The sequence below is a fragment of the Ascidiella aspersa genome, chromosome 1 (assembly GCF_963924565.1).
Source record: "Ascidiella aspersa chromosome 1, kaAscAspe10.2, whole genome shotgun sequence".
Classification (NCBI taxonomy): Eukaryota; Metazoa; Chordata; class Ascidiacea; order Phlebobranchia; family Ascidiidae; genus Ascidiella; species Ascidiella aspersa.
In genome coordinates this window covers 10,347,618-10,374,219 of record NC_139447.1, presented here as the reverse complement: position 1 = coordinate 10,374,219, position 26,602 = coordinate 10,347,618, and the positions used below count along the sequence as shown (strand labels likewise).

Here is a 26,602-nt window from a genome sequence, read left to right as displayed (position 1 = left end):
CCATAATTTTCGCAGCTTTAATAACGTTATTTGTAAAAGTTACACAACTGAAAATGAAATATTATACTAAAATCCAAAGTGGTGTCTTAGCTTGCATACACAAGTTTTTAAGAAATTTATGTGAACGTCCGAAATTGGTAACCTTTGATATTGCACGGGGAAGACGATTTTGCAGCTTAAAATTGCACCGAGCAGTATTTTAGTAAGATTTGTGCAGCTGTAATAATGTTATTTCTAACATTTTCATATCTAAAAATTAGCACAATTGAGGAAATCTTCATGACCATAATTTATGGCTATTTTTCATGAAATGCATGGCTATGGCTGACTGAGCAACTGCATCATTCCTGTCTGTAAAAGTTTTATTATTCATAAATTCCCAAAAATATTAAGTATTTTAAACTTTCTTGAATATACGAATAGGCATCCCATTTATTTATGACTCAATTCAATACTCGCAAGCCGGACTGCATTTAATTGCAAATCACGCCGAGATCTCAGGTGCGCGCAGCACGAAATTTTAAGGCATGAAAATAGGTTTTGTGCAAACCTGCGGGGCAAAACCAGGCGCTGGTCTAGAATCCTACCACAGTTCTAAAATCAACGCACAAAATTTTAGTTAGGGTGCGGGTTAGCGTTTGGGTGTGGGTGGGTCAAGTAATATTATATGCTTTGTTTAATAATAATGCTTGACCCACCTTAACCCAAACACTAACCCGCACCCTAACCCAAATGGTGTTTCGTTGTGGTAGGATTCTAGACCAGCGCCCAAAACCACAATTCATATTTTTTTATAAGTTGAATGTGCTTTTTTTAACGATTAACCGGAAACATTACGGCCAAGTTTAAATAGTCACCGCGTTATTCAATAATTCCGTCAAGATCCAACTTAAATTCAGCAATACACCACTTTTCGCTGTAGCGAAATTATAAAAGCAAGTGGACCAGGGAAAAATCTAGATTTGCAGATGTTCTAAAAATTAAATGTACAATGCCTAGCGTTCATGAGGGGTGTGGTTGCTACAAGCAAGTAGTCGCTGGCTCTTAAGGCGAAAGCCAACGTTTTTCTAAGTCTCTTATACGTTCTTTTTCACACCTGACTTCTAGAAGCAGGCCGCTAATATGTCTGTCCTTAACTTAAATTCTAGACAGAGTCACTTTACTCAGTTGATATTCCTGGTTGAGTATATTCACAAATATCAGTACACACGATAAACTAAAACGGTAACTAAAGCAATCGAATATCATAAAGTAGGATGAATCACGAGTCGAAAGGCCGATAACGGTCGGTTCGGGTGTTGGTCACACGCCAGTGGACACTGGTTACGTACCTTGTGACGCGTTGCTGAAACTGGGTAATTCATTATGGTTCTCAATTTCAGCACCATATTTCGTTAATCTTTTTTGTATACAAATCACAGCCATATGCGATGAAGCCGGTAATACTTTTAGTTGTTTACTGGTCTCCTGGGTGGCGCCCTTGGTTTTAAAAGAATCATATCATGTCTACATAATAAGCGGAGATGCAATGATGCCAGCAATTGTATTGCAAAGAGTTCTGTTTCTAATGTTAAAATGGATTACAAAGACAACAGCGATGAACGAGTCTACTTGCATGACTATAAGTGCTCCCAATAGGCTACCGATGTACGAGATGCTTGTGTGGAACTAGGTGTAATAAAGCATCAGTTCAATGCGAATGCGACGTCAAAAGTGACCAATTAAACTGCGCAAATTGCCCCCAAAGATCGGCCTTTTAAGTGTAAAACTGTAACTGAATGTTGTCGTTTGAGTGATGTTTACGACAGAATGGAAGATTGGGACGACAATAGCGACTTGTCGCATTATGCCACTTGCACTTTTGTCGAAAATTTACTGGAACTAGTTGTATCTGTCTGAGGGATGTTAGCGACGACAACAGCGATGAATTGACCTGCGAAAATTGTGTCGAAGCGGGGCCTTGAAGGTGTAAAATCGAGATCAATTTATTCATCAAAGCAAGGTTTGCGACGAACGGCAGGACTGCAAAGACAACAACGACGAGTTGAACTGTGCACAAACACGCGACAAAAACCGACCCCACAAATGCGCTGATGACAGAGGGTGTGTGAGTGGTACAAATGTGGACTATGGCTGAAAAACTGTCACGACAATAGCGACGAATTGGATTGCGAGCGTTGCAATTTAGGTTCAAACGACTTAAGTCAATGCATTTAAGTCACGGTTTTCAAATGACTTGATTTGAGTCTATTGGACAAATGACTATAGTTCCAACAGCTTTTTATGAATAACATGCTTTTAAAAACGTAGATTCATAGTTCTTCTTCTTTATTCACTGATGAATCATGTGATGTTTCGATAAGAGTAAAAACGATTTTCAACCCAATAAAAATGTGATTAAAATTGTATACACCATTACTAATGTTGTAAAAAGTTATTTTTGCACTCGTGGACTGAAAAAAAGGCCTGTTCCCCTCATTTTTTTCCGCAAGACAGTGTACCAAAATACGTTCATTGTGGATTATTTTATTATGCACTGAATTGTGAAAAAGTTGGCTCCAAAAAGAGCCATTTTTCAAAGGAATTGGAGTACGTATAAGACGTCGAAGAACAAAGCTTTCTCAATGTGGCTGATTTGATTTTTTGCAGTTTGTCAATGCCGAGTTCCAGTATGCCCAAGCTATGTAACGAATTTTTTGTTCTTGTATTTCTGTCAGCCTTTTGTAATTTTGTGTGGCTATAGGAAACAGGTTATTTGTCATTATGTATTCAAGCAATTATAGATTTTATGGTTGAAATAATTTCATTTCTAAGTTCTGGTTGAAATGAATTCATTCCTTGAAATAAGTTCATACTTTTTTTTGGAGAACAAACATGCGAAGAGTTTTTCGCTTCACAATATACTGCAATAAAAAACACGACCTGAATAAAATGCTCAAATGGTCGTCCGCTACACCATGATGAACAGTATTTTTGTTAGCTGCATAGTAAAGTAACTCGTGTACATAAGGTGCACTGGAGAACTTTTAAGTTGGCAACAAACCGGGAAAATGTGGTTTGTGTTAAACAGAATCGCGGTTACAAAATAAAACCGTTAGTGAATGGCAATTCGATGTGTGGAGCTTATCTGTCCGACCTTCGTTGTTCGCCGATGTTTTGATTGAAATGCTGTATTACAAAAGTTAATATCTGTTTTTCAGGAGTAACAGTATGTCAAACTACCAACTCCGCCTTAAACTAATAGATCTAAAAACACAGGCCCATGGTACATTTTCCAGAAGTTCTGTTGCCAAGACAAAGGAATTCTCATCACAAGAACATCAACCCGTTGGAGAGTTCCATTGTGAAGAAAAACTGAACCGGATCAAAGTGAAACTCAGATGGAGAACGAAAGCCAAACAACTTCAAAAAGGAAAAATTAACTTTACAAACTTATAACAAAAATGGAAAAGTTAGTCAGAAACGAAAAAGCTTTGAGTTTCGATGCCAAATTTGCGAAAAGTGTTTTAAAGGCCGTCGCCTGCTCAATAAACATGTGTACACTTTAAAATCCAAAAACACGAATGCAAGTTTTGCCGGAAACGGTTTGGAGCAATTAACAATGTCACTTATCACACAAGAAATCACATTGGGGAAAAACCTTATGTTATGAGTGCAAGAAATGTGGAACATTTTTTAGCCAGGTAGGAAATCTTAAAACGCGTGAAAAATGTCATACCGGAGAAAAACCTTTTAAATGCAAAGCTTGTGCGAAATGCTTCGCCAATCGTAAAAGTCTTAACAAAGATAAAAAAAAACTCACATCGGAGTTAAACCTTTCAAATGCAAGAAATGTGAAAAATGTTTCAGTCAGGTAGCACATCTTAAAATACACGTGGAAAACAATTTAGTCAGAAAGGACATGTAAAAATGCATAGACGAACCCACATTGCCGAAAAAAAATACAGATGCAAAGTTTGTGAAAAATGCTTTAGCGGTGGAGGAAATCTTAAACTTCATGAACAAAATCACACTAGATAAACAATAACCCATGCAAAGTCTACGGAAAAGTTTTAAGTCGGGCAAGACATCTTATAATTCATGAACGAACTCACACTGGCGAAAGACCTTACTTTCATGAAGGAAATCACGATTGGGTACAAACATTGTGGGAAATTTAATGCAACTTAACTAATACACCTTGTATAATGAAGAAATGTAAATATATATGTGAAAGTTTGATTCTTAAATTAAACGCTAATGAACATATCATGGATAATATTATTAGCTAAAACAAGTATGACAATTTATTTCGTAAATACATTTATTAAGGTTATCTGATTTATTGCTTGTTTTTAGTATAAAAGACAGGAGTTAAAATGTTTTAATATATTGTAAATTAATAAAAATAAACCTGTTTTTACTTTTTAATTTATTGTTTTTTGTTTGTTTTTTTATTGTTTTTTGACAAAAGAGATGCGGTATTTTCTAGCAATAGCCCTTAGCGACAAAGAAAAGGCTTGTTATTTACTTATTTTCAATACTAAACATTTGGTTAAAAAAGATTGGTTGTTAAACGAACATCAGCCTTCAAGTAATGAATCGATTTGTAAAGGCCAAAGTAACTTACGTTAACGAAATTAGGAGCAAAAGAAAGGTTGAAATCTATCAACAAACACAAAATCCAACAAAACACAAATTCCAATGTCACACCAGCGAATGTTGTTCAAAAAGCGTTACCTTTTTAATGTAAATTTGTCAAAGTTTCACTTAAAAATAATTTATGTAAGGTCGGGGGAAAACTATTTGGATCCATTATCATATTGAACATTAACAAAAGAACTTATACCGAAAAAAAACCTAAACGTGTCAAGTTTGTGGAAAATGTTCTCTCAGTTAGGATCTGAACGAGTAACGAATAGACTGTGAAGATGGGCAATACGAAAATTAATACGAGTGGCGAGTCGAAAAAACAGTACTCGGCACTACGAATATTTTAGTAGTAAAAAACGAGTCTTTAGAAATAACATGTGCTGTAAGGCTAAACGACTTTTTGGAATGGAAAATTTAGAAATATTTTTTAAAGACATGAATTAAAAGGAACCACACTACGAAAGCTATTAGTTGAAAGGGATTCGTGACATCATTATACTTAAAATCATTTATCGTTTTACTGCATCTATAAAAACAAGGAAAATTCAGCAACAAAAACACCATTTTACAGTGTCAATATAATATAGTAAAGCAGTTAGTGTTTGGATCTTTTACATACGAGAAGTTGAAGCATTTTCGTTGACAGATTCGCTTGGGTAAAGCTTTTCTGACACTGTGATGGCTGTTGAACTACCAGGGTTTGGTTGACTGGATGAGTAGTGGGTAGCTGTAGTGATGTCGGATGAACGAAAGCTAAGACCTACGGTTTGGATTGCTCGGCGAAAGCAGCTTGTGACAGGTTGCCACCAAAAGTCGAACATGTCCTTGCGTTTCACACAAAGAATGTAAAAGACGAATATACCCTGACAAACAAAGTAAAAAACGTGATATATTTAATTTAATATTCCATTTTCTAGATTTATCTTACATAAAAATAATTTAATGTCGGACACATTTAATTATAAAGCTGTGGGTAAAGGAAACTGCAATTTAAATTGAAGCTTCATTCCAATAAATTTAGAGTATCTCTGGTTAAGGTATGTGACATTCCCCAAAGAGAATACTCAATGATAACTAACCTGGAATGCATTAAAAATGGAAAATATCCAGCTTAGTATGAGATTATAAATTGGGTCGGTTGACAAGAGCATCAAAAATCCAAATATCCAAGTTATTCCAAGCGTAAAGGACAAAGTTACAGCTCTAACAACGTTTTTGCCACGATTTTCCTTGGAAGCAGTCGACTGAATCTGTCAGAAATACAATTTAGTTTTCCAAGGGCTCAACATGAATTTTGAACTATTTAGGATTTTTCTTTAGAGTGTTTCTTAACCTGATCGCCGACTATTAGATGGAATTTGTGTAAGTCGATCTTAATTGCATTCCTGTCTATTTGTTTACATTGTGTTTTTTTCATCTAGTTTAAGATGCATTAAATAGGTCGAAACAGAATTTGCATTTTGCACGAGAAACAGCAGTAATCGTTTTTATACAGTTGTGTAACGACAATCTTTGACAACCTTAAACTCGTGTCAAAACTCGTGCTGAAAGTGTGATCCAACTTTATTCCGCTAAGGTGCCGGCAACACCTCAATTGGATAAGGTAAGTCACAATAAAATTTTCAGGAGGCCCGAACTTGCGAATGAATTAAACAAAACTGAACAACTGAATGTAAAAAATCTCAATTAGATAGGAACCAACGTTGCAATAAGCACTTGTGATTAAACCAGACCTGTTCCAGAAAAGTTTACATTGTATTTACGAATATTACGCCAACCCAGTGGTTATAGAAAAGCGTGTAAACATTTCTGTAGCTAAATTTTAAATCACCACAAAAATGTATAAATGGAACTGTAAAACAACCATCGAATTTTTATTAGGTTAATATTGTATCTCGCTAGCCGCGTAAAACAACAAATATTAGACAGGTTTACAACAATAACAATTACTGTCAGTGTCACGTAAACTAAACAAAAAAGTCAAAACAGATATGTCACTGAAAAAGTTCACGTTACGTGAGCCTGAAGTCCTGTATAATGTAAAAAACAAAACGGAGTTAGGCGACAAAAATTGCAGTTTGTGCAAGGTAGAGATATATAGTTATAGAAGTAAAACAGATTTTCCCACTAGGTCCATGGCCCAGTTGTAAACCTACTCTATTGACCCTTTGGTTAAGAAGGTTGTTCCGAGTATTTAGTTTGGTTACGGCAAATTCCCATAAGCACCTATTCTCGGCAGTCCCAAATCTAACAAAAAAGAACATCCTACCGCCTTTCTCTTGCAAGAAATCTCCCTCATTACGAGCACAAGCACCCCAAGGTTGTGGAGCAAGATCAGTCCAATGATGAGGAGAAATCCAAAGTAGAGGGAGTATCCCTTGATCCAGCACATGTTCTCGGCACGGTAAGTTGAAGAAAGAAACGCCGGGTCATCTGTGAAAGGAAACACTCTTTACGCAAATGCTTAAGAAAACACTGCGAATTACAGTTTACAAATTCTAGATTATTTGCTTTCAATTTAGTAGAAATGCCTTTTACGGTTTTCTCTCCAAAACTAAACAGACGAAATACGAACGCGTTATTTTCACTATATGCACCTAATCAACTTTTTTAACTGCGAAAAAATAAACGCTATAACGTAAATAGGCTACCTTTTTCAGACTGCGGCTTTTAGGCTTTCCAAGGGTTTACATTTGTTGTCAGCCTCTATATTCATCTAAGTACGACAATGCCAATATGTGTTAAAACAAAATATTGATACTATTGGCACTGTATTCTTTAGAGGATTGTTCGCAATTTTGATATACCATTTCAATCCCTAAAATCTCCTTTAAAAACACTGCTTCTGCTCACCTTCGAACAAACTAGGTCTTCATAAAGCCATTTTAAAACAATTGCCACTCATGGTCTGACCTAAACCTAAACGTACCTTTAATATTAAACGAAATTAACTATGTTTTCCACGAAGAGTTTTCAAAAAGTGTTTAAGAATTCGTTTCCGTATAACAAATATCTTGCAAACCAGTAAAAAACAAATATCTTGCAAACCAACATTTTTTTACCTTTTACGCACAGGTTTTTGTTTTGCTGTTGCTTGTCAAAGTATAGTTGTGTGAGACAAAGGTTGCATCCAACAATTACAATAGGAATTCCGTAGGAAAACAAACCCGCCTTTATAATGTAGTTACCAGAAGTGGAATTGACAAGCTGCATCAAGTAAAAACCAATATTTGATTCTGTTTTTAACTCAAGTGTTAAATAAGTTCTGCTGGTTTACAAACTTATTTCTAGTGGTTTAAACTTTTTCCAGTCGAGGTTGCTCGTTAATAAAACTTACTGTACTTGTTGGATGGAATATACTTCGCAAAATAAGTGATAATTGAGAAATTGATATGTCGGCTGTCCGAAGATTTTGCTTATGTTGATTGTCCGAAACAATAATATAAAATGTTTGTAACAAATGTCTACCATATATAAAATTATAGTGAAACAAAATTTTTAAAACTTTAAAATTAAATGCTCATTCTGCCTAATATCTCTATAAAATTCAACTTGTTAAAGTTATGCATAGTCCATATAATGTCACGTAAGTTTCCTTTAATCCTAAACAAAACAAATGGAAATTGTTTTACATTGGTAAAGGACTTGTAAAGCTTGTTGCTGTAGACTGCCATCCAAAGCCAGGCCGTTAGAAAGCTTAATTGCATCAAGGCACAGATAGTCGTACAGGCCTCGTTGTTAGCAACCATTTCAATGCCAAAAAGAAATAGAAGATAGGCAACTGTTAGGTTGATGTAAATGTGCAGCTGGATCTGGTTGGTGACTTTTTTGCGAAGTTCTCTGCAAAATTGGAAAAAAAGTACTTTATGAGTTATATATAGCAACGCAATAAAATAGATACACCCACATTATGGGGATTTATTTTTTCCTGACCATTGGTAAATTAACCGGGATAATTTTTATAACAGACGCTAAAACTCATGCTGATCTTATTTGCATACAAATTAACAACAGTCCTTGAAAAATACTTGTACCGAAGTAACGCTACATACGAAACGTAACTAACTTGTTTATAAGATACAGCACCACAGTTGCACAGAAACCAAGTATTGAAAGTGCGCAACCCACGTCACTGACTGTTGCGAGCGCTACATCTGCCGGAACCTCAATTTTAGACTGAAACAAAAACTTATTTATTAAGATGATGTCAGATATTAAACGTAGGAGTTCTATGGGTGTGAAAATCAAGGCTTTAGTTTTCAAATATTCGCTATTGTTTAGCAGGAATATTGTTTGGATGTCATAATTGAAAAGACTCGATAGTATGTCCAACTTTTTATATAAATTTCACTTGGAATTCGTACCACTAAAAGAGCAAAGTTGGTGAGATGATTGCATTTGCAAACTGGAGAATTAGCTTTATTGTCAAGACAACATCCATCGGTCTTCCAAGCGACGGCTTTAAAATCCCAGTAAGCACATTTTTGATCTATTTTTTTCACCTGTCGAAACAAAGATGTAAAGAGTTTAAAAACAAACAGGAGGGTTAAAAAAACAAACCAACCCGTAGCCGAGATGCCATGCGGGCTAATATTTAAGTTGATGGGAAAAAAATAAGGTGATTTACAAACCATTGTTTTTCTAAAGGAAAACTTGTTTGTTGAACCAGAACAAACTTGTTTTTTACTGCTGTCTCGTGCTAAATTGCCTCAAGATGTTTGCGTTTATATTACTTACCTTTAATTTAGTTAGGGGTAGTTTTTGTCCGTGTCTAGTTTTTTCTTTCCCGGATTTTATGGAAACTGGTGGATTAAGATTCTTTAAACCAATGCCGTTACCAAGCTCACCAGATATAACCTGTAGAAACATGCCCAATATAGTTTGACACAACCTAACATTTACCAACGTTTTTTAATCTTTAAATAAGAACAAAAGCTTGCTTGAAAGGTGTTAGGTTTATCTATTAACTTTTAACACATTCAACTGTAGTTATTGTCACTATGGTATCTCGTTTATTTAGGTCTGGCAATCAATTGCACACCAGTAAGCTAAATTGTTGCCTAAAACTAAAAGGCCTATGGCGTGCTTTTTTAATCCTTAGAAATGCATGGGTGTTTCCTCTTGCTAAAGGATCGAGAACACTGTACTTCATATCTCTTTTTGATAGCACATGGCTAAAAGTATGATGGTTATTGCTACTCTTTAACACCGCGACAATATCAACACCTGCTGACTCCATTATCAACGTTTTTACCCAGTTCACTTTATTTTCGGACGGAAAGAGAGAATCTCCCTTGTACAGGAAAAACACGCTCCTCAGCTTTGACTGGTTGGTTTTCTCACTGGCTTGCGACAATGCAGAGCTGGGGAGAGACAGATTCATGGCGAAAACGTCACTACTGTCAGCACGAACTTGTTCCACTGGAGCGAACCACAAGCCCGAGGCAGCTGACTGTAAACTGTGTTCGGACACCTTTGGGTAAAAATAATATTACTTTGCCCACCCTTTTATACACCCTAGCGTTATATTTGCAAAGTGCCGAAAATCCATCAATCGATTGACTAAAGCAATTTTTAGCTCACTTCCTAAATAAATTAAAAAAAGAATTAGAGGTACAGTAAGAGACACTGCTTTGAAATGGCCAAAATATCAACTTTTTTGATGTATCCTGACATTCGCGTGAACGCTATCCGAAACTCCTGCCCTAGGCCTACCAGGATTTATTAGCAATTATGGTCAATATATATATATATATATATATATATATATACTTTAAACTCGACGTTTTCGGATATATGTGCATAGATTAAATTACCAGGCCGAGCTAACGCGCTTATCAATCTCCTAACCTTAAGAGTTATGGACTCAGTTGCAACTTCCAGCACTGAAGAAGTGTTGCTGTCCAGTTTGACCGCATGTGCAAGTAAGTTAAGTGATTTCAGAAGGTTTTGACTCATCTTAACAGTGAAGCCAGTTTTTCGTATCGCTTCGCTCGAGATTGATTCAACCACGTGGGATGTTGTGGCCACAATGTCCGTTAGCAATGATGTTGTGACCTATAAAATGAATAAGTTATGAAGGTCGAAATTTATAGATATCAGTCTTTTACTAAATACACAATTAAAGCAACTTGAATAAAATATTGTTAAAAATAGTGTATCGTTGATTTATCTTGCCAGTGTTGAAACAAAAACAATCTGGTGCATAAAAACCTTAACCTAATTTATAAAACACAAAAAATAAATTATTTGCATCTTTAATTTAGAATGCTCCCTAAAAACACAGAAATTGAAATCAGTTTAGGCATTATATTAAACAAAAGAGTGTAACTTTGTTAGCCTAGTTTTGCATCGCTACGTTAAATGATGATTATGTTAGTTAAATCATGTTTTGTTGCCGCTAAGCAAATTTGTGGCATATTTTCTGCGAAGTTGTCACGGAGGTCACCGTTATTTTTTTACTGTGCTGTCAAAAAGCCATAATGTTAAATTATAGTTGCTAAGTAGGTAACAGTAGCTCACGTTGATATTTCCCGCTTGTGCCCCCTGACTGACTGAATTGACGAAATTGAAGATCACAGTTTTCTCTTCTGCTGTAAGGTTCGATGATCCTGAAGTGATCAGTTGTAAGTTATTCGCACTCTTTTCCACAGAAGCTTGGGTCATCGCCGTCGCGTTAACCTGCAAGTTGTATCTTAGTGAAATTACGTTTTTTTACATACACGTTACTAATTATGGGTAAATCAAATATATTATTTGTTGTTGAATGATATTCCGTCTACAATGCTTCGTTATGTATACTCCCAGTTAATCCTAAAGGGATTTCAGGATTAACGCATACAGAGATTAACGCATATCTTACAAACATCGTATAACAATTGTATTTTGCCTTAAAGATTATTCAAAAATAGATAATCTTTGCGAGCCCGTCCAATCACTTCACCCTGCGTTATGCAGTTTTCTATTTAACCAAGATGGCAACGCTAACTCATAAGTATACTTCCAACAGTGGCCGACTATCACCATGTTGTAAAACACTATGATGCTGTACAGAAGACCAATCCCAAATGACCTATTTTGTAAAATACTGATCATGCTCGTAGAGAAATATATTGTTTTTTCCAAATCAGCTGATTTTCGTTTTGTTCCGTACTAAGTTGCCATGTGTATCAGGAAATCGTTTGTTGTTCAACATTCGGATTCAGGCAGGTTATTTTATTCAAAAGAAAATTTTGAACACCTTAAGCAAATTTAATAAGGCGCTACACTACAGTTAAGTCATCACCTAAAACTAAATTGCATTCAGTTTATTCATGATAAATTGGCTTCCAGTTTACCTTAATGTCGTTTATCTTGAGTTGGCAGCTTACATTTGCGAAACTAGAGTTGTCGAATTGGGAAGTTTGCAGCTGTCCATGTATGGTGATGTATTGATGGGGTCTACAACTTATAGAAGCCTGAGAATAACCTGGAAACAACAAAACGGCCACCACTTATATATCATTTAATAAACGGTTTATTAATGTATACATAGATATAGGTATTACATATCATTGTAGTGTTTCACAGCCCATGGGTCACCACTCAAAATTGGTTTACCGTTTTATTTGGTTGGGTCGCCGACTACAGTAAATCAAATTATACGATATGTTGAGATTTATTCTGAAAAGATTTCCGAAAAAATGAAATAATTTGAATCTAAATTAATAATGCGGGTCAAATAATTTAAATCTAAATTAATAATGCTAATCTGTTTGCTTAAAACAACGTCTGTGAAGAGAATTGGGACACTAATGTTTCGTTGTCATACTATTGAGTAGTTTGAGAAGTAGTGGTTGCTATGCCGCACATGTCTACATGCAACTTGATTAATCCATTACCACTGCTCGATAGTTTTACAAAGTATGCAGTCACGAGTCCGATACCGGTTCTGGTAGGCCAGCAGATTTTTATAATCCTTAGGAGAGCGTTCGGTCTGTTTGTGCGGTCGTTATCGTTAATCAGTGCGACTTCAGGATCGCCAGATCACTTAACAATTATTTTGTATCAAAATTTTAGAAGGCTACTAGACATACCGTTGGGACAGATTTCTCCAGAGTAGCTCAGTTTCCCGACAGCCGTTGCTGGAAAGTGGAAACCGTTGTAAACTTGTCCCCGACAAAAAGCTGTAAATTTGGTCGTAAAACGTTTGTCGCAAAAGTTTAAATATCATTTTAAACGAGTGGAATTTATTAAATAACGTGTTTGAGTGAGCGTATAATTAAGATAGGTTATGAATGTCTTTAAATGGCATTCTATTAGCCGTGTATGTCTTTAAATGGCAAAGGTATTAGCCGACTTCTTGTATGTCTTTAAATGGCAATTTAAGCTATTAGCCGACTTCTTGGTTGAAATGTGAAAAGGTCAGTTGAAAATCATTTGCTACTCATTCTACTCGTAAAGACGACTCACAGCTATTTGGGAATCCGGACACCCAAGGAACTGAGTTGGAATTTCTGTACTCGAGGTAACTTTGAAGCAGCTTAGAATTTGGTTGTTGCCAGCCGGAAAGTTGAACAAGATATCTGCAAACAGTCACCTTCATTAGTTGTTAATATTGTTTACAAATAAATGCCTACGTTTAACAAAGGATAAAATGGTCTATGAATTCACAGATATTTAATAATTGTTGTTTGACAATAATGTGAGTTTTTTGTTGTTTCTAATCGAGATTTTTATTTAAGATCTGACCAAAGTGGCGTTTATAACTTTTTGTCTTTAGAAAGATGTTCATATACTTTTACTGGAAAACTACAAATAAATTGATGGGCAAACATTCCTTAGTAGCGGAGCATAACACGGATAAATCGTGACGTCACATGTAGATGAAGTGTTTTCGCAAACAAAAAATTGCTTCACAAAACCAATACCACATTTTCGTCATATTTACCCAAACAATCAATAAGCAAGATTTGTAATTCCAGTAGCCTTAACTAGTGCGGTTCGATACTTCGTAGCTTTTGCAAAACCGAGTTGTTAAGTGGGAAATTACAGTAGAGAAAAAACGTTTAGTTGTCTTGTGCTATTAACTTCAATAATCATACGTTCATTAAAATTCACTTTCCGCACACGATTATACGCCTTAGGATCGGGTATCGGCGATAAACGGACGTTTCAATACAACCAAAACAAACCTCGTAGCATTGCTGGTGATTTCAATTACGATTATTTTTTTTATGTTCGGGTTTCCGTGGCTAAATGCTGGCAGCAGAGAAGATGCCAATCGCTGTTTCAAGCTTTTGTCATGAATTGTGATTGCATCTGGCGAGAGGTGTTGACTGAACTCGTGAACGTAAAGAGCTGGAACGCAAAATACAATAGCGTTACAATAGTCAGGGATACACCTCGCGTGAATCACGGTAAACAAAAAGTTTCAAAAATGACATCAAAATTTTCGTCACAGTAGGCCTACAAATAGACTATATAAATATGCGGATTTCGGTCCAAAAATTGGAAAGTGAAATGGAGTCTAAATACATTCGGTGCAAAAACGTTATTTTTTAAACAAACTGTTTTCTTTGATAAAATGATTACCTCTTAAATAATAAGAAATATTTCAAATAGACGTTCACGGACCCCCTAAAACTAGTTCACGCACCGCCATGGACCCCAGTTCAAGAACCCCTGATCTAATTGTACACATATATAACTGCATGCCAATTGGCCTTTCCTAAGTCACACTGACCAACAAGGGTGCACTTATTCTAAGTATCAATAGATTTTAATATTAAATAACTCTACTCTTGTTGATGTATTTCTAAGCGACAGATTTGCAGGACTTATATATTTTATTTTTGCGGTTTTATACCGTCAATCTCTTTTAGAAATGATGCTTTTTAATTAATGAATACATTTTCACTAAACCACAAAAAGCACTACTAAACTTGTTTCATATTCGTTTTCAAGTCCAACTGTTTAATAGTTACATTTTTCTTTATCGGGTAAAGATTACCTATGCAACTTCCCTTTTTATCTTTGATGTATCCAGTAAAGCAAGCACAATTGAAACCGTCGGCCGTGTTTGTGCAAACTGCGTTGCTGGTGCAGTTGTCTGAGCCATCGCTGCACTCATCAATGTCTGCAATGAAATAGTAAAAAGAGCAATATGGTAAAGCAAAAATAATTTCGGCAGTAACCTGGTCAAAGAGTCAGGACGATTTAAATACAGTGAATGTTAGAAGTAAATACATCGTCTTGCTAACTACTATGCTAGTAAGTTTATATAAACGTTGGTATACGCAGCTGGTTTAAGTAAAACGGTGATTTTGAAGGTAATTTATCTTTCAGTAGGAAATCAATAGAGTTCAATATACTTTGAAGGTGTTATATGACTTTCGCAATGCATTTGCATATAGGCCTACGTTGTTCGAAAACACGCTATCGTATATTGTTGCCTTTGTAAATAGAGCATAGTTCAGCGTACCATTGCACGTAGGGGCTGTCACGTTGTAGTTATCACCCAGTGATCCATCACATTTTAGGGAGGCTGATCCATTTAACTTAAACCCGAAATTACATGTCACAAATACCATTTTCATATACGTGAGATTGGAAGAAGGGATGATAGCTCCATTGGTAACATCCAAGGCCGTACATGAGATTTCTGTAAAGCATGGCAATTAGATTTTAGTTAAAATTGATTAAAAAACGTTTCACAGACAATATACGGCTTTATAAAGTCAGATTCGTAAATTATAAACTAAGCATTTGTTTTAAGGATACCTGATAAAGCGTTAGATTTTTAAAGCGGATCTTATAGCCAGACAAGGTCACATGAAGAGCGTTTTATTTAACCTTAACCTGAAATTAAAATAAACTCGTTAAAAAGCTTGTCAGAATCAAGAAAAGTTATAACCATACAAACAACATTATCTCGTATGACAAAATCTGATTTAGTAAAGACCCTATATGTTGGGCAAATTGAAATGAGCAAACCAATTAATTTAAACTATTCTTATGGAAGGAACGCTAGTACATTACCAATGCAAGTCAGTGAAGTCGGATTCCAGGAGTCTGTCGCAATACATCGCGCAGAATACGACGAACCAGCAGATACCTTATACCCAGTTTTGCAGATGATTAACACTGTGCCTGTGTAGCCACCAGAAGGGATAGTTGGGAAAGTCCCGTTTGTCAGGGTCGGTGGAGCGGCGCAAGTGGCAACTGTTGGAAAAACTATTTATTTGGAAACTCAGGAAAAATACCTTTTTTACCGTATATTGTCTTTTTTGTTTCGCACGTTAAAACATAAATTTTAACCTTGCAAATTTAAACTGTAACTCACCAACACATGTGGGTAGAGCAGCCGACCAGTTGTTAGATTCGGTTCCGTCGCATACTAAGGTGGAATTTCCAGATAAAACGTAACCAGCATTGCAAGTAACAGTTATGACTGCGTTGAAAGCTGTTTTACCAGAAGTTCCAACTCCATTGGTTATTGTCAACGCCTCGCATTCGATAGCTGTACAATGTATATTGTACATAAGTATGTGATATTGTTATTTTACGGAAAGTACAAATATGTAAGAATGAAATGCAAAAATGCAAAAATAGAAAGATGAGGATAAAAAAACAAACCTAAGAAAGGGCATTGTATATCGATTTAGGAATAGTACCGTTCAGCTAACGCTTTAAAGTTAAATGCCAAGGTCTTAGTAAAGACAGTAGCATATAACTTTGGTTTGTCACAGTTACACAGACCCTTGAAACTCAAACTCACTTGCACAGTTATTCAACTATGTCTAAAAGAAAACTCTTCTCGTGCTCAATAAGACCTTCTTATGTATTCGTTAATTTGTTAGCCTTAATAATACAAGTTTATTTGGTGTTTTTTCCTTTTATGATTGACGGTTAAATATAGCAGATAAATATCTGATTATACAGTTCTAACTAATATGGATTTAGTTCAGTAAACACCCCTTATTATAAACTGTTGCGTAACCTTTGGAACACAAATTAAACATATTTAAATATTAGGGTACGTAAGATCGTTTACTTCTATTACATCTAACTATGCTTATGTCAAGAAACGCTAAAGCATTACCAATGCAAGTCAGTGAAGTCGGATTCCAGGTGTCTGTCGCAATACAACTCGCAGAATACGACGAACTAGCCTCATATCCAGAGTTGCACGTGATTATCATCCTCCCTGTGTAGCCACCAGGAGGGACCGAAGGGAAAGTCCCTTGTGTCAGGGTCGGTGGAGCGGCGCAAGTTGCAACTGTTTGAAATATTTGGAAACTGAATCATTGAAAATTGTTCATGAAAAATTGAGTCGGTTTTTGCGAGCTAGAATAATAGTACAGTTTAGCATTGCACTATTGGTACTATGTTGCCCCGAAAGAAAAACTATCGATTTAAGTAGTACAACTCACACAAAAAACGAAAAAAAGACAAATATAAAATTAATCATTTTATTAATCGTTTAAAAAATATTACCATTTTTTAATTACTTATACTTAGGGAACAAATTATCGCAATATTTAATACTAACCAATGAAATCGGTCAATATCTCCTAAATAACCAGAGGTCTGGTACACTTTAAATGTAAACCGTAGCTTTTAAGTCAAAGCAATTAACTTAAAATATTTACTCTTGTCCCACTTTCGCTTCATTTTAAAACAGACACTAAACACCGATTGCTTATGTAACCAAAATAATCTAAAATTGTTGATGTTTAAATTTCTATTTTTCAATCTGTACTGTTCAGTGTAAACCAGGGGTGTAAGTAGAAAACTTGTTTTACCGAAACAATAAAATATTTTCTTACTGGAACGCATCAACATTCCAGAGATGACGTCACAAAGTGACGTCATTACGGGACGTACTAAACAAGTAACCTTAGAACACCTGAGGTTATCGTTCGATGTCGTGCACAAATGTGCCACTGAAATCTTTGGTAAATAAATTAAAAGAGTTGGTGCGATGGTTTTGATAAGAAAAACATTTTTACCGACACAGCGTATATCTGCAAAAGGTTTTTAGTGGAACCCCGTTCCGGTAGCAATTCGTTTACCGTAACGCCGATCCGGAACGTTTTGGCTAACTTTTATCACAGGTGTAAACCGAAGCGACGTATCGCCCAACCTTGTCACTTATTTGCATTGCTCCTATTTTTAAACAAATGGGATGTTTTACCTGTGCATGTCAATGTTGATGGTGACCAGGTGTTGGTTGCAACTGTACAAGTCGATGTTGGTGTAGAAGTAGCGAACCCAGAATTGCAAGTCACTGTGACTGTATCACCGTCCGTAAAACCACCAGAAGCAGGGAGAGCATTGGGTGAAAGTGTTCCTTGGGCAACGCCAGGTAGAGCAGTGCAGGCAGCTGCAAGTACAACAGTAGGCCTACATTTGTAGCTGTATAAGTAATCCTTTTACAAATTTGTGATTTCGCAATTAATATTTGCTTGTATATTACATGTTTGCTGATTTATAACATCAGTATTATAGCATTTGAACCGAAAAACTTAGCTTTAAATAAAAGGGGAAAATAACTACTTAACACTTACTACGCTGCTTAAGGTCAGTGAAGTTCCGTTTTAGTTTCTCGGCGAAAGCTGGATTTGGGGTGATTAAATAACTACAACTTTAAGTTATTACTTAAGTACTATTTAATAATTACCACGAAAAAGGAAGGAACGTTTCCTTCTGGTGTGTGCACTTAATATCTTGGACCCTACCTGCGTGATAGGGCTTACTTCTTAGTGGAAACAGGTTTTCAAGGGAATTGGTCTGGACCACTACTGATTTGATTTCAAATTTCCAACCACATTTTGGTCAACGTTAACAATCAAGTCACAACCTTTATTTGGTTTACGTCTACGTTCTCTTTTGTTCTTTTAATTCAGTCCACCAATCGTAATCCAAGTCAAAACTTTACGAATTGTACAAATGTAAATTAGGCCGAAGATATGGCAATACACTTTTTGAAATACTGAGCAAATCACTGTTTCTGCTGCGTATGTGCGACATGGGCAAGTTGTGATATACAGTAATTGTGTTTGTTAACAGCTTTGGAAGTCAATGTCTTATGACGACTTCTTACCAGCAGGCTGAAAATGTGCTGTTGCTCACTATAGTTAATTAATATACGTTTTCCATTTTGCGCTAATTGTTGTCCGTGCTTGGTTCCTTTAAACTAATTAAAATCTATATAAGTTTAAATTGTTAAACTGACCAACACATGTGGGTAGAGCAGCCGACCAGTTGATAGATTTGGTTCCGTCGCATGTTAAGTTGGCTGTTCCAGATAAAACGTAACCAGCATTGCAAGTAACAGTTATTGATTCGTTGTAGGCTGTTATTCCAGTAGTTCCAACCCCGTCGATTATCGTCAACGCCGCGCATTCGATAGCTGTAAATATATTTGATATTGTTATTTTAAGGAAAGTACAAATATTACGGAATAAAATGTAAAATATAAATAAGACGATATAAACAAATATTAGCAGGGACATTGTATATTCATTTAGGAATAGTGCCGTTATTTTAACGGTTTTAAAGTTAAATGACAAGGTCCTATAGTAAAGACAGTAGCATAAAACTTTGATTTGCTGCAGTTACATAGCATAATACACTTGAAACTCAAACTCAGTTGCACAGTTATTCAACTTATCAAACAGGAAACTCTCCTCGTGCGCAGTAAGACCTTGTTAAGAATTTGTTAATTTGTTGACCTTAATTATTACTAATTTATTTAGTGACTGTGCCTTTTAGGAATGACGGTTAATATGATTATACAATTCTAACCAATATACATTTAGTTTAGTAAACACGCCTTTTTTATATGTTATAATTGTTTTAGATAAAGTACAAATATTATAGAATAAACTACAATAATAGAAAGATGAGGACAAAAAACAAATATAAAAAAGGCATTAAAACTGGATATTAGTAACAGTATCGTTCATTTAGAGGTTTTATAGAGAAATGACAAGGTCCTGGCAGGAGCAAAAAACTTTGATTTTCACAGTACACAGCGTAATACCCTTGAAACTTAAAATAACTCGCATATTTGTTCAACTATATCAAAAAATCAACAGAAAACAAACAACAAATCTCCTCGAGCTTAGTAAGACCTTGACCTTATTAATACTAGTTTATTTAATGTTTTTCACCTTTTTTTTTCGTACACGCCTTCTTATAAACTGTTGATCTTTGCAACGCAAATTAAACAATATTTAAATCTTAGTGTACAAAAGATCGTTTACTTCTATTACCTCAAACTACGTTTATGAAAAGAAACGGTAATGCATTACCAATGCAAGAGAGCGAAGCAGGATTCCAGGTGTCTGTCGCAATACAACGGGAAGAACACGACGAAGCAGCAGCTACCGCATACCCAGTGTTGCACGTGATTGACACTGTGCCTGTGTAGCCACCAATAGGGGCCGGAGGGAAAGTCCCTTGTGTCAGGGTCGGTGAAGCAGAGCAAGTGGCAACTGTTTGAAAAATTTAGAAGTAAATCACTGAAAAATTTTCACGGAGAACAGTCTGTTTTTGCGTGTTTGCTTAAGAGCACCCAGCAGTGTATAGCACTGCACTACTGGTAGTATGCTAACACGAAATAAAAAATATCGATTTAAGCTCAGTAGGCTACAACTCCCACGAAACATGTGTTTGTAGGGCGTTGTAATTAAAAAACAAGACATTATGTTACGTAATGTTTATTCGACTAAGTTTTATATTTGGAAATGTCAGGAAAGGTACCTTTTTATTTACCGTATATTGTCTTCTTTGTTCGTTCGTTAAAACAAAAGTTATACTCTTGCAAAATTAAACTGTTAAACTCACCAACACATGTGGGTAGAGCAGCCGACCAGTTGTTGGATCGGGTTCCGTCGCATGTTAAGGTGGCTGTGCCTAATAACACGTATCCAGCATTGCAGGTAACAGTTATTGCTCCTCTGAAAGCTGTTGTTCCAGAAGTTCCAACTCCGTTAGTTATAAACAACGCCGCGCATTCGATAGCTGTACAATGTTCATATATATATATATATATATGATATTATTATTTTATGGAAAGTACAAATATCAAAGAATAAAATGAAAAAATAGAAACATGAGAATAAAAAACAAATATAAGAAAGGGCATTGTATATCGATTTAGGAATAGTACCGTTCATTTAACGTTCCTAGTAAAAAGGTTTTAAAGTTCCTAGTTAAAATAGTAGCATAAAACTTTGGTTTGTCACACTTATACAGCGTAATGCATTAGAAACTCAAACTCGATTACACAGTTATTCAACTATATCAAAAAGAAAACTCTTCTTGTGCGTATAGTAAGACCTTCTTAAGTCCTTGTTAATTTCTTGACCTTATTAATACTACTAGTTTACTTGGTGTCTTTACCTTTTACGATTGACGGTTAAAGCAGATAAATTATACAATTCTAACCAAAGTGCTTTTACTTTAGTAAACACACCTTTTTATGAACTGCTGCGTAACCTTTGCAACACAAATTAAACCAGTATTTAAATGTTAGGCTTCACAAGATGGTATACTTCTATTAACTCAAACTATGTTTAAAAAAAGGAACGCTAATGCATTACCAATGCAAGAGAGCGAAGCAGGATTCCAGGTGTCTGTCGCAATGCAACGCAAAAACGTGGACGAACCAGCAGGTACCTTATAGCCAAAGTTGCAGCCGATTGAAATTGTACCTCTGTAGCCACCGGGGATCGAAGGGGGCAACCCTTGGATGATGCTCGGTGCAAAGCGGCAAACGGCAACTGTTTTTATAGTTTTAAAACAAATCAACTAGAAATATTCAGCAAGAATCTCCCGATTCCCGAGTCCGACTCCGGTCAAATGTGTGTTTTTGTCGATTCCCGAGTTCGTCCCTAACTCTACAGCCTGTATTCCGCCAATTTACGAAACTAAAAAAAACGTGAATATTCAGCAATGCACTTATAGGGGTGTCGTTTTATTTATACACTCACAATACATGGTTGGAAAATATTCGGCCATATAATATTCCACCTTTGCAATTTCCATTTGGCGGCCATATCAGTTTTAAAATTCGGTACTGCGCATGCGCATGTCGGACTCGGGACTCGGGTAGTTTTACAGGGTCTTACTTGAGTCCCGAGTCCCGAGTCCGACTCCGACTTCGCAGTCCTGGTTGATATAAAATAAAACAAGTACACTATATGAAACATGTTTGTGGGAAAAAACATAAAAAAATACAAACAATTGATTTCTCAACTCAAGTGCGAACGGAATTGGTTGAAAATGAACTTGAATAAAACTTGGGCGACTTGGCGTGTCTTTGATTTTACTATTAAATAGTTGTAACCAAAGGAATCGGTAGATTTCCACTAATAAACATATGTTTAACACAACCCTCCGTTTTTAAGCAAAGCAACTAATATAACCAACGGCTTTATACAAACCGCAATTTGGCAAAAGCTTCCAAATTTTATCACAAGAGAAAACTTGAAAACAGATTTAAGTGAGATATATCATTACACCGTATATATTACCGGAGTACCCAAAAGAATTATAAGTATTTGGTGGAACAAGTCCCTGTGCTGCTATTTCTGTGTCGGTATTTATCGCTTAGCCGTTTGATTACCGAGCATTATTTGCAATCTAAAACAGGTGAGCCTTTACCTGTGCATGTTAACGTGGGTATAGACCAGGTGTTGCTTGTAGCAATACAAGTCGATGTATTAGTAGTAGCAATATCGAACCCAGCATTGCAAGTCACTGTGACTGTAGCAGAATTAACAAAACCACCAGAAGCAGGAACAGCATTGGGTGAAAGGGTTCCTTGGACCACGCCAGGTAGAGCAGTGCACGTAGCTGCAAAGGCATGATTATTTTATCCTTTTATGTGTACGGTAGTCTTGTAAAATATTTCGAAACTTTATCTATATAGAGTTTGTTTCTGGTGTTCCACTTTGCAGAATTAGTCCATAAAGTATAGTTACTTTGCTTTATATAAATAAACGGAATTATGATGGAATGCGTAAAGTTACGAGTTAGACTTTAAGAGTCCACGTTACATAAGCCTCTCTGCATGAGCGTGTTAGCTGACCCGCGTCAGAAAGCGCGCGAAAGCCTACAAAAGCACGGGAAAACGAATTGATCTTCATCAATTTATCGGATTTTGTTAATATTCATCATTAATTGGTGGCGTTATGTCTATTTTTGTAATCACATCTCCAAGGATACTTTATATATGCAGCACTATTTTCAACAAACCTAATTAAAATAGTTAAATTGTGTGGAAACGATAACTGCTTAAATATTACGATAATTCTTTTCCGCAAATAATATTAACAAGACCCATTACCTAAGGTGCCTAATGTCCACATACCTGTTATAGCCTAATATGTATATATATATATTAAAATGTTGGTGAAAATATACTCAATAGATAACTGAATATAAGAAGGTTGAAATGAATTATAATTTTATATAATTTTTATTAATTTTTAAGCAAAGTAAACGTCAACCCAAGAGATAGAAATTAGCTTAACGCACTTATTAAGTGACTAACCTACCTTTTACGAGCGTGCTAGGCTTAGCGCGCTTTAGCACGATAAAAATCAGTCAAGCGAGGCGTCGCCGTGCGTCATTTTAAGTGTGTCAGACAAGCGCGCTAGTTCACTTATTTTGCTCATGTAGAGAGGCACCCTGGTCATATTGTAAATACTCATATTGTAAAAACCTTGAAACTTTTATTGATGAGAGCTCCGTGGTATGCTAACAAACCAAAAAAATCTAATGTTTGCGCAAGTCGCGAAAAGTTTGATTTTGTAAAATAGCCAAAGTCTATGAGGCATAACCTCATGCCTAGTTTTAAAAAGAGTAGGCGGGCCAGATTATTTACGTTGGCGGGCCGGATCCAGCCCGCGGGCCTTAGGTAGCCCACCCATAGTTTTTTTGGGATGCCTTTGACGTTACACAAAGACAAAACATGCAAAACTAATCATTCCATTCTGAACAACATCATATGACGGACTACTTAAAGCAAGTGGAAGTGATTTACTATAAAATACAAACTGTTCAAGCTTGGGTTGTAAAATCGTTTTTCAATGGGGAAATTATAACCATGTAAACCGTATGATATATTTCACAAGTTAAATTTTAAAAACATATATATATTCTTAACCTAGATTAAATTGTAGCTTTTAGGGCAGTGGTTCTTAAACTGGGGGGCGCGCCCCTATTGGGGGGGTGTAAGGTTCACAGGGGGGGGCGCGAAAATTTGACAAACTTATCCCGGGCAGGATAACTCTTAGGATTTAAGATCGCGATAGATATATAAGATATAGATTTGTGTCTAAACTATGATATACCAAATGTAGTGAGCCTCTATAAATTGTCGTACAGCTTCAAGTTTCATCAAAATTTAGTTTAAATTGCCTTGTTCAACATTTTAACTGAACTTCGCTTCATGTTCGATAAGGAAGTACGCCGCGGGCCGGACTAATTGACCCGTCGGGCCGGATCAGGCTCGCGGGCCGTATAGTTTGGTGACCCTTGTATTACTGCCGAAAAAAGAAACCACTGTTTATTTACCTACGGATGTATCGATGAACAGTACGACAAGAGTGAGTCCAACGACGAAGACGGACAACCTTCGCGAACTTACCATCTTCTTTTCCCTCGGACGCTGATTGCTTTTTAAGTTTAGTTTAAGCGCTGGCAAAAAATGGTGTATCACAATGATACTGGCGCGCCCTGTTTATTTGATCTTTTAAACAAGATAAAGCGATCACTAACCAGTTATACGAAAAAATACTTCCTCAACCATCAAGATAAACCTGTTTTCACTGGTCACGTTCATAGAACTATTTCCATATTTTCTATTTTTTTATTTTATTTTATATTCTATACTTTTTACCTTAAAGTTTATTAATTGTAACGAGGCCGATGTAAAGTGGTGAATTTTTGTTCTTAGGAATATAATCACACAATTCGTCTTTTACTCTTGTCTGAAACCGCATGGGCTTGAATTGCCCGAAAAAATGTTGTCCAATCAGCTAATTGGATTTGTGGTGTAGATTAACCTTGGGTCGATATTTAGGTTTGTCCGGTATGACAAAGTATTTGTTAATGCAAATTGTCGTTTTGACGGGAACTATCCTCAAAATATTTAAAAAAAAAGGCGCCTTTTTGCGAGAAATTGGCGTAAGCAAAACACTGTTGGAAAACTGAAACATTCACATACACAATGTGTATATTGTGTGATCAACCCTTCTAGAGTCGTACTGACCGAGGATAACGGCACACATAATATAGTACACATGATACCTCCGAAAGTCTTTCCGAAATCAGTCGGTCTAATCAGTATTTTTCTGCAAGTCGGGCTAAAAAAACAAATAGCTCGAAGTGAGCTTCAAACTCACAACCATCGGCCGAACCGGGACCGTCACTCTACCGACTGAGCTACGCAGGCTATATAGTTCGATTTTTTAAATAGTTTGGTTTAAATCCTAATTCGGCCGACTGATTTCGGACTTCGGTACGCCAAGAATCATATGTGTACTATATTATGTTTGCGGGAATATGGTAAAGCAAATTCAAAACTACTCCTGAAGCCTGCTTACATCCTTCACTGCTTCATAAGGTCTCAAATGTGCCCACTGCTATAAATATTCTTTTAGAGAAGGCAAGAGAGCATATGGAAAAGTGAACTGCTGTGCTCCATCTCCGGAAGTATCGGCTCCCACCAGTTTAAGGTGGGAGTGTGTCGTGTTAGAGTGTCGATAAACATATGCGAGACGCCTTAATCACGCAAACAAAAACTCCGACAACAACATAAACACCCGGTTATAATTGGCGTTTTACTTTTTAGTGGATTAAGCAAGCAAGTCACTTCGTTAATACAACGGGAAAATGTTGTATTTTCGTCACACAAGGGCATTTGTTTTTAATTTTTGTTGCAATAGAAAATAACACATTCTGGATAGGATGATCTTCAATCACTATACTAAAAATAAGCAGGTAATTTTAGATCAACCTACTTTACACTGTCATGCAATTTAACACCTACTAAACACCAAAACATGGCAGTTTGTCAGCACGTTTAAAGTTTAACCTGTTAAAATTTCAGGTGTTTAGACGTTTTGCTGTTTGTTTGAGTATAGGTGCTTAATCTACTATTCCGTGTTTTCAAATAAATTTCACAAGACGTCATGACTTATAAGGTAAAAAACATTTATTATGCGAAACAAAATGAATTGAATGCTACGAAGGTATTTATGTAAATAGGCGATAAACTTAAAAATCGAACACATAAGCTATGCTGACAACAAGGTGGGATACAGTTTTATTTTAATTGTTTTTGTTGATTAGGATGTTTTGGCAGGGTTGGATTTATTATGAAGCAGTAAGCTTGTGAATCGCATATGAAATAAATCAATCAAGTGCTGGCGAACTTCGAAGTTCTGCTCCCGGTAAATTAAACCACTCTATCGAAAAACATTCCTTGAATATTTTGGAGCATAAAATAAATTTTTTGGAGCATAAATTTTTGAAGCGGTTGTAGTAAGACGTATAGTAAGATTATCCAAGCCGATACAGAAGTTTATCTGTTATTGAGTGTTTTCGTTCCAAAAGTATTATAAAATTGAGCTCTTTATCTTGAGTTTTGCACGTAAAATCATTAGATTGCTTCATGTTATTTTTTACTAATTTTTAAATAAATAACATATCACGTAGATTTGAGTTTTGTTAGCTATCGACCTGAAAAAATACGAATAATTATATTTATTTTTCTCCTGGCCATGTTATTATGTTACGTTGTCGAAACAAATGTACGCGTTACGGGTTCAAGAAAACGGAAGTAACTCATTTCAGCTGGTCTGTACAAAGTTGCATTTCTCTAACGAGTTCAGCGGCAGAAAGTTTATAAACTTTGTAAAAGTTGGATTTATTTAACTTTTCTTTGTACAGCGAAAACGAACACAAGACA

General features: G+C 36.0%; 1 protein-coding gene across 1 annotated transcript; it reads right to left on the bottom strand.

Moving 5' to 3' along the window:
* Positions 1-5,243: 5,243 nt before the first annotated feature.
* On the bottom strand, positions 5,244-20,519 carry LOC146167427 (adhesion G-protein coupled receptor G7-like). Its single transcript, XM_083385627.1, has 23 exons — positions 20,467-20,519; positions 20,008-20,114; positions 18,851-19,027; positions 17,810-17,998; positions 16,781-16,891; positions 15,956-16,132; positions 15,718-15,834; positions 14,624-14,749; positions 13,806-13,971; positions 13,084-13,196; positions 12,708-12,797; positions 11,970-12,100; positions 11,155-11,313; positions 10,483-10,689; positions 9,887-10,105; positions 9,370-9,489; positions 8,997-9,134; positions 8,699-8,808; positions 8,265-8,472; positions 7,695-7,839; positions 6,902-7,065; positions 5,712-5,882; positions 5,244-5,495 (listed from the first exon to the last, which is right to left on the bottom strand). Exons 1-23 carry the CDS (start codon positions 20,517-20,519, stop codon positions 5,244-5,246), a joined length of 3,450 nt encoding a protein of 1,149 aa, XP_083241753.1.
* Positions 20,520-26,602: the final 6,083 nt, after the last annotated feature.

What these genes read in the sequence shown, in the direction of transcription:
- LOC146167427 (XM_083385627.1), bottom strand. Translation starts at nt 20,519, where the DNA reads ATGCGACGGAACCCGATCCAACAACTGGTCGGCTGCTCTACCCACATG. An exon ending in ATCAACATTGACATGCACAG is followed by an intron (nt 16,892 to 17,809) that starts GTAAAACATCCC and finishes TATTTCAAACAG; the next exon opens with TTGCAACTTGCGCCGCTCCA. An exon ending in TACCCCTAACTAAATTAAAG is followed by an intron (nt 9,135 to 9,369) that starts GTAAGTAATATA and finishes TTGTTTCGACAG; the next exon opens with GTGAAAAAAATAGATCAAAA.